Source organism: Montipora foliosa, chromosome 1 (assembly GCF_036669935.1).
Source record: "Montipora foliosa isolate CH-2021 chromosome 1, ASM3666993v2, whole genome shotgun sequence".
Classification (NCBI taxonomy): domain Eukaryota; kingdom Metazoa; phylum Cnidaria; class Anthozoa; order Scleractinia; family Acroporidae; genus Montipora; species Montipora foliosa.
The window spans coordinates 9,003,859-9,012,615 of record NC_090869.1 but is presented as its reverse complement, the minus strand read 5'-3'; the positions used below and the strand labels follow the sequence as shown (position 1 = coordinate 9,012,615).

Below are 8,757 nucleotides of genomic sequence, written 5' to 3'. Positions count from 1 at the left end.
TTAATCCTCTGTTTCCCTTACAAAGTTTACCACAACAGCACTTTGTGAGACAAACACGAGAAACAGTGTCTGCTACAGGATCATGATCATTCGGGAGTTGTTCCTCTCCAACATTGTGACGTTCCGGTCGATGAATTCGTTGTTTGCAGCGCCACGCATGGCGGCCCAGCGAGACAAAATCTTTTTCACAGAAAGAACAGACGACTCCAGCCAGTAAAATGAACAGAAAACGTGGATAGGCCATTTAAAAGCAGCAAAACAGAGATTAACTAATTAAGATATCAATTCAAGCATAAAATGACGATAAAACTGGAGACATGTACAGAGCGTGTTTGCTCTGCTCGATGTCCAATCATAATAATAATAATAATAATAATAATAATAATAATAATAATAATAGATGCTTTGGGTTTTTAACCATTGGTCATGGTTAGTTAAGACCAGCGATACTCTGAACTTTGGAATGCCTCGATAATAATGACAGGTCTGCCTTAATAATAATAATATTAATATTAATATCAATTTTAATATTAATAAATATAATAATAATAATAATAATAATAATAATAATAATAATAATAGTAATAATATTAATAGAAAGAATAACAATCACTTCACTTCAAGTCTTTCGTTTCATGAGAGGTGACCAGAGTACCCGGAGAAAAAGCTCTCGGAGGAGCGTGCACAACCCACATGTTCAACCCCGACCCTTATTAGGCCGATTCAAGGAGTCGAACCCGGGAAGCATTTCTGGGAAGCGAGTGCTATCACCACTGCGCCAGCCCTGTTCCTTGGCAGCTACCGTCCTTTTTTTTTTTCCGTATGCTTTCTTTTCAAAGCTTTTAAAAAATTCTTTTAATTAAGAACAGAGCTTATTATTGTCATTGCGCATACGGTCTGCGCATCTCGAGGTCTCGGGTTTCCCATCGGTATTGCTTACTAACAAGACTGCACTGTTTAAAACTATGCAGATAATTCAGAACTCAGCAAGTGCTCTTGGTAGTCAATTTGGAAAAGAACGCCATACATTGCTTTGTATTTTACAGCCTTTTTACAATTATCTTTGGAAAATGCGTGGTTACCCCCAATTTCCTTTTTGGATTTCAATAACACTTGTTAAGATCTGCTTTTTGAGCATATTCATATACCGGGTAAAACTACCTTTGAACTATTAAAACTGGGTTTGTCACCAGGTGAGCACATTTAAAAAATATTTGAAAAAATACAAACTAGGTTACACTGGTGGTTTAAAAGATGATATATTACAATAAAAAATGTTCCCAACGTTTCGGTCACAAACACGGACCTTCTTCAGGGGAAGTGAAAGAAAAAACCACACAAAAGCACAAATATAAGCAAGACGCTGATTAAAAATTCGAGATAAGTGTCATTTTTTCTTGTTTGCAAGGGTCAAGTGCAAATACTCCTTGGGGAGTAACGCCCCGTCATCTCGGTTGAGAGGGTCTCTCGCGCAATTAATCTCCCAAGCTTCCAAAATCTTCCTTTGGTGCCAATTACTATTAGTCCTGAGAATTGTGGCCTCATCCCATGCGATATCGTGATTGGTATTTGTCACGTGGTCTGCAAGTGCTGATTTTTTGCATTGTCTCCGTGCGACAGCCTTCTGGTGCTCGCCTTTTCTTGTTGAGAATTTTCTTTGAGTTTCGCCGACGTAGCTCTTGCTACAATCAGCGCAAGGAATGTCGTAAACAGGGCCACGAGTTTCTTCTTTGTCTATTTGGTCTTTCGGTTTGGGAAACATCTGGCTCATTGTTTGATAGGGTTTGAATGCCACTTTGATGCCGTGGTTTTCCAAAACTCTCTTTATTGGCTCAGAGGTCCCGCTGACGTATGGAATTGTGCTATAGCCCCGCCCGGATTCTGCAGCGTTGATTGTGTCCTTCGGCGGTGGTTTAGGCTTGCTGGCATCCAAAATAAAGCGCTTGGGGTATCCATTGGACTGTAATGTCGATATTACTCGTTGCTTTTCCTTACTTCGATCAGATTTTGTTGTGGGGATTCTTTCGGCCCGATCCATCAAAGATTTAACCACAGCTCGCTTGTGCATACTAGGATGGTGCGATGAGCACCAACTACTCTCACCAATCAACCTCTGTTTTGGAAAAGATTCGTGGACGACGTGAGTACAACCACGAAATTTGATAGTACTCAGACTTTTCTCGAACATCTGAATTCAATTGAACCCTGCATTAAGTTCACGGTTGAACGCGAAAAGGAGGGAAAAATTGCCTTCCTTGACACTATGGTTCACCACCAGGAAGACGGAAGATTAACTACCACTGTTTACCGGAAACCTACTCACACTGATCGCTATCTGTCTTTTTCATCGCACCATCCTAGTATGCACAAGCGAGCTGTGGTTAAATCTTTGATGGATCGGGCCGAAAGAATCCCCACAACAAAATCTGATCGAAGTAAGGAAAAGCAACGAGTAATATCGACATTACAGTCCAATGGATACCCCAAGCGCTTTATTTTGGATGCCAGCAAGCCTAAACCACCGCCGAAGGACACAATCAACGCTGCAGAATCCGGGCGGGGCTATAGCACAATTCCATACGTCAGCGGGACCTCTGAGCCAATAAAGAGAGTTTTGGAAAACCACGGCATCAAAGTGGCATTCAAACCCTATCAAACAATGAGCCAGATGTTTCCCAAACCGAAAGACCAAATAGACAAAGAAGAAACTCGTGGCTCTGTTTACGACATTCCTTGCGCTGATTGTAGCAAGAGCTACGTCGGCGAAACTCAAAGAAAATTCTCAACAAGAAAAGGCGAGCACCAGAAGGCTGTCGCACGGAGACAATGCAAAAAATCAGCACTTGCAGACCACGTGACAAATACCAATCACGATATCGCATGGGATGAGGCCACAATTCTCAGGACTAATAGTAATTGGCACCAAAGGAAGATTTTGGAAGCTTGGGAGATTAATTGCGCGAGAGACCCTCTCAACCGAGATGACGGGGCGTTACTCCCCAAGGAGTATTTGCACTTGACCCTTGCAAACAAGAAAAAATGACACTTATCTCGAATTTTTAATCAGCGTCTTGCTTATATTTGTGCTTTTGTGTGGTTTTTTCTTTCACTTCCCCTGAAGAAGGTCCGTGTTTGTGACCGAAACGTTGGGAACATTTTTTATTGTAATATATAATCTTTTAAACCACCAGTGTAACCTAGTTTGTATTTTTTCAAATATTTTTTAAAAATACCTTTGAACTGTTAGGCACTACAAATTTACCGTACCGTGATCAAACCAAGTGCCGATAGTACTGTTACTAACCACTAGTGAGAAACCCACAGTCATTACTGTATGCAGCTTTCGTTTCGCGGATAGGATATCAACCGCAGCGTAACACGATCGTTTGTATGTGGTTTGATCACATACGGTGATTCACATCAACAAGATCAATTCGTACGATGAATTTAACCGTGAAAAACGGTCAAATAAGACTCCTCTACTCCCTGTGGTTTCACAAGAAACGCGTGCGTCAGGGCACCCAACGAGAATATAGTTCAAAACCAGTTGTTAAACGTATTTTGGTATTTAAACGGTAGATATAGGCAGATTTTTATCCCCTAAAAAATTTTCATCTGTTCGGATCCTAGCTGAAAGTCTAGTGATCCGAAAATTATGGGGATCAAAACTAACCTTTTCGAAAATTTCAGGCAGAAGAAAACCTCTCGAAACTTCTAGGTGACCTTTTAAGGGTAAAAATCCGTGAAAAATGAGCAATTATACCTTTTTTTTTTGTTATGCTCAAAAGTCCTAGGGCAGGCAGGCAAGCAAGAAATTTTACTGCAAATGTTCCGAAAATTCTAGATCTCAAATCGTCTTCCGAACAGCCGATTTTCCGAAAATTGACGTTGGGTGCCCCTGGTGCGTTGGAAACGTCATTAGAGTAAAGGCTTTTTTCGGCGCATTTACAGTAATTTGCTTTCAATAACCGTGCTTCTGGTAGGAAGACAGGAAGATATTTTCTTTACTTTCTGAATAATGCAATCTTTAACTTCTCCAGGAAATCTCCATCATTTATGAATTCGAACGCGATTGTCACATCGGGAAGGCTGTCATACTGAACAAATTCAGTTCAGGTAATTTCTTTCCTAAATAGCCCTGCCTAAATAGAATAAATATATTCCTTGCTAGATTTATTAATTATAAGATTCATTCATAGAAAGGAAATGCACAGGGATAAAAAATAAGAAGATCTGTGATGCATCGAGCAATTACTGTCCTATTGAGCGACAGGAAAGACGCTTGTCTTTTTTTTTTTGGATCCTCGAAAAACCTCTCAAATATTGTTTTGCCTCACTTGGAGTGATCAGTGATCCGATATGCAAAGACCATTTCATAAAGATTTTTTCCATCCCTCATTATAAACCTTTACAATCTCTGAAATGATTAATTGCTTGGTCTCACTTGATGTGATACGAACATCCTGTCATTTGATAAGAGTAAGAAGTCTTACAGACGCCAACAGCTAAATGATCCCCCTCAACGCGATGTTTTATTGCTTCAAATTGTTTTAAAAGAAGTTCCTTTTATATCCCACGGCTTTTCAATTCATCGAGTTTGGTGATTTCTTAAAGGAATTTGCAATGGGTAGAAAAGCTTTTTGAAAAAGTTGATGTTGTGGAAAGGGTGCGGTAGAAAAGTGGCAATTTTTTTGGTCACTTGAATTTATTAATTAAGCATACCTGTTGAATCTTGTTTCAAATGAGCTAATATTTTGCATGAATATAAGACTTCAACTGGCCGACATCGCTGTAGGTGCATAACTTTGTGAGCTTATATGAGTGAAGAGGAGTTTACTCTAAAACGCTATCAGTGAGTAATGACAAAAAAAAAGTCGACCCATCCCAGTTCAATTTAATATTAATATTCGACATTACATTTTAATTCCTTTTATCTATTATATTCCATCTCTTTAGATCCGCCGTTAACGTACACGCTATGAATTTGTCATACTCTGATCAAGGTTTGTAGTTTGAAATCACAATTTAAAAAAATTAACTTTAAAAAAGCATCGCATAGTTGTTAAGTATAGTGTAGCTATATCATTTTATAACTGTAGTGAAATTATCCCGTTTAAACTAAGATAACTCGAGCTCTATGTATTCCACTTTAATTATAGTACCGTGAACATGACCAACAATCTGATAATTAACACAAAAGTCAAGTTTTCCGCACGGGCTTACAGTGCAAAAGATTGGACTTGAGAATTCAAAAGCATCATCTGAAAATTGCAGAAGGTCCAAAAGCCAACATAAATACACTTCGCATCACACTATACAAGATCCATAAACAAGACTTATGGCTGTTGCACACTGATCAATTCGATTTTCAGGTAGAATTTGGTTTTTGTTGTTGTTGTTGTTGTTGTTGTTTAAAGAGATGGAAATTAGCATCACTTGTACAGAAACCTGACCACCAACGTAAAGGTTGCCTATTTACCGTGTTAGGATTTCAAGTTGGATTTTCGAGTTGGATTTTTCGAGTAAGGATTTTTTTGGCGAGGTTTCCAATTAATTTTCAGTGGTTTTACACAATGTACTTTCTCAGCGGCGTTGCTCATCGTCTTGAGGTCTTTTCAAGCTGATGGAGGAGAACGAGGATGCAGATCGGTAACGGCAATCTTGTTTAATATATCCTAGTATTGCATTCGTAATTGTATTTTTGACTGGAAACAATAGCTGACACTTAATTTTGGAAACGTGAGCATGAGGGGTTGGGCAGGCCTTGAGTCTCCATGGCACGGAGGCTTATAAATACCTTATTTACTTGAATGACGTGTTCAAGCGTGCAATAATTGACAGCCAGGGACAATAAGAAAGTTCGTGCGATGTGGAAAATTATTTGAATGCTTTGCTGTGGAACGGACGTGGTTTGAACATGTACTTTCAGTGCACAGTATGATATCCAACCGCTTAAAATGCTGAAAACAGAACAGTCATGCAGAGGACTAACTAGGAACGCACTGTTAAGCAGCATTGGAGCCATTTGTTGGTATTCAAAACATGGGGAATTATAGGATTTATATATTTGCCTTTTCTTGCGTCTAATTCTTAACTCAGATTTATAAATCTGTACCACCGGAATAGATATGACAAGAAAAATCAAATTCTAGATCTTACGCCCGGTTATCGTATTCCCAATCTTGCCATTTTGAAATGAGGAGCATGTAATGACTTCATGTAAGACTCACTGTCTTGCCTCTTACTTCATGTATTCTTTACATAGTGATGTCGCAGAATAAAAAGGCAAAGCACTAACCCCACTCCTACAGGAATTATTTTGTTGACTGCATTGCACTGGAAATCTAAGAGAGGGTTTACCGGTAAACTAGCCGAGCCGCTACAGCTGGATTACTAGTAACCACCTCGAAAAAAACAACTCTACATCCTTACTCGAAATCCAACTCGAAATTCTCACTCGAAAATCCAACTCGAAATCCTGACTCGGAAGTAAGTTTGTCACCGCCCCACCATTTTTAACAAATAGCGTTTCTTTGCCTCCATAGGGAGTTCCTTTACAGTAAAATTTAGCACAACCAGTAAAGTCACCATTACAGTCCTTTATGCTGTGACGATCATGTTTGGAATAGCGGGAAACAGCATCGCCATATACTTTGCAATTATGAAAAAGGCAGGGAATCGAGTCACAAATATGCTGATACTTAACATGACCATTGCCGACATGCTCATCACAATATTTGCCATGCCGTACAGCATTATTTTTCTTCAGGTGGGATTGAAGTGGATTGGAGGAATTCTCGGGCAGATAACTTGTAAAATCGTTCACTTTTCCTACCAGGTGTCCGTACCCGCCTCAATTTTTACGGTCATGGCAGTCTCACTGGATCGCTTTTTCGCTGTCTTATACCCAGCCAAAGTAAGAGCCTTAAGAAAAGTCAAAATGACAACTTTGGCCATATGGGTTAGCTCGGCGGTATATGCCGTTCCATTCATTTTTGCCTATGACATCCAACAACAAAATGGTATATATTACTGCATTCGCTATTTTCCACCCTTTGACAATGAAATCTCTTCTCAGATTTACTACTTAATAACTTTCATTTGTATCTATTGTATCCCTCTGTTAATTCTAATCGTACTCTATACCCTCATTTCGAGGAGGCTATGGCAAAGAAAGATACCGGGCAACGTAAGCCAGGAAAGATATAAGTCATCACAACAGGAGAAGCGCAGAGTAATACTAGCCTTAATAGCCATTATAGTTCTTTTCGCAGTTTGCTGGTTTCCAGCACATGTGATACACTATATATTTTATTTTCGTAAGGATGTATATCGTAAAATTTCACCGGAGGTTGAAGTATTGTTCTTCTGGCTTTGTCACGCCAACAGCTTTATAAATCCTTGTTTGTACGTTTTCCTCAGCCAGGGTTATCGCCAACATATGCGGACAATCCTGCAACGCTTTACGTTTTGCTGTACTTTTTATTTTCGTCGAAAAAAGATTTACTCATTTAGGTCTGGAAAGGGACCGGGTACATTAACCTTGGAGGCTTCATTGCGAAACCCTATGTCCATTGTTGGAGTCACATTCCATAGAGAAATGGTTTGTTAAGGTTATAATAAGTAGATGATCAGTTTAGAGTCAAATGAAAGCGATTTCAAAGCAATGCACAACTTAGCGTTCAGTGTAAATTTGGGGAACACTATATCACTGAATTCTCAGCAGTTTTTCATTTTGTAAGGCTCAGTTGTATATTGCATTGATTATGTTACAGGTAAATTTGAAATTCGGGTTAAAATGATTTCAATCTAGGTAAATTTAATTTTAAATTAGGTTGAAATTGAAAGTAGGAAACATCAACAAAAAGTCCATCAATTGTTACTGAGCAACTACGTGTATATTGGTAAGTAAATCAGTAAGGAGATGTAGTTAGCGTACGTTTTCCATGAGTTAGTCTGTAAAAACGCCTTTGGTTGTTATTAGTTCTAAGCACTGATTTTAAATTGTTAGCATTAAGGTTGGGGTTAGGCATACTGTGTATGATAACTAATTCTGCTTTTCTTTATCTTAGAGCAGCAGAAAAACAAAACCTTGTTTAATAAGAATTACATACATGTGACTTTGTTTTACAATTGTAGATTGTTGAATGTACAGTTATTTGTACAAATGTAATTCAGTATAAAACCCCTTTGTGGTTATAAGTACTTGAACAAGATCATATTCAAAGTTTTTTTTTTCTTCTGGTAGTCCACAACGTTTGTAACCTTTATTAAACAGTCATCACTTGCATGTAGTTGAACAATGCGAAGTCATTTCCTTGTTTTTGCACCTCTTGTACATGTGGCACTGGCCAAGTGCCTTTTTGCTTGCGGCAGTGAAACTTGTTGTTTTAGTTGTGTTTTATCGCATTCTTGTCTTCAGTAATTTGTAGTCTGTTTGGTGCGCATGCAATCCAAGTGTTAATAATTCCAAATTTGGTTACAACTTTCATAAATCCAGGTTCTTTTTCAATTAATTTACAAAGAAGTGTCTTTGGTTGTTATGGACGTTTGTCCCCTTAATTAATTTCTATTTTGACAAACTTGTTGACTTGGAATGAAATAGTATTGGGTTTGCTTGTTGTCATTTTGTTGTTGTATTTTCTTTGTGTGTTCTTGCTTTTTCCTGATGAGGTGTCCTTATCTTCTTTGTTGACTGAATATTTTGTGAAATGATCAATCATGTGGAGAATCCAATTGTGTTTGCGATGACATGAA

At 38.5% G+C, this 8,757-nt stretch overlaps 1 protein-coding gene across 1 annotated transcript; it reads left to right on the top strand.

The window, feature by feature from the left end:
- The first annotated feature begins 4,533 nt into the window (after positions 1-4,533).
- Positions 4,534-8,669, top strand: LOC137973243 (tachykinin-like peptides receptor 86C). The gene is made up of 3 exons (XM_068820052.1): positions 4,534-4,852; positions 4,957-5,003; positions 6,546-8,669. The coding sequence occupies exons 1-3, from the start codon at positions 4,818-4,820 to the stop codon at positions 7,610-7,612; spliced, it is 1,149 nt and encodes a 382-aa protein (XP_068676153.1). The 5' UTR covers positions 4,534-4,817; the 3' UTR covers positions 7,613-8,669.
- Positions 8,670-8,757: the final 88 nt, after the last annotated feature.

Excerpts from the sequence above, each read along its gene's own strand:
- LOC137973243 (XM_068820052.1), top strand. The coding sequence starts at position 4,818 with ATGAGTGAAGAGGAGTTTACTCTAAAACGCTATCA. Across the intron at positions 4,853-4,956 it reads TTTACTCTAAAACGCTATCA|ATCCGCCGTTAACGTACACG; the intron begins GTGAGTAATGAC and ends CCATCTCTTTAG. Across the intron at positions 5,004-6,545 it reads TTTGTCATACTCTGATCAAG|GGAGTTCCTTTACAGTAAAA; the intron begins GTTTGTAGTTTG and ends TTGCCTCCATAG.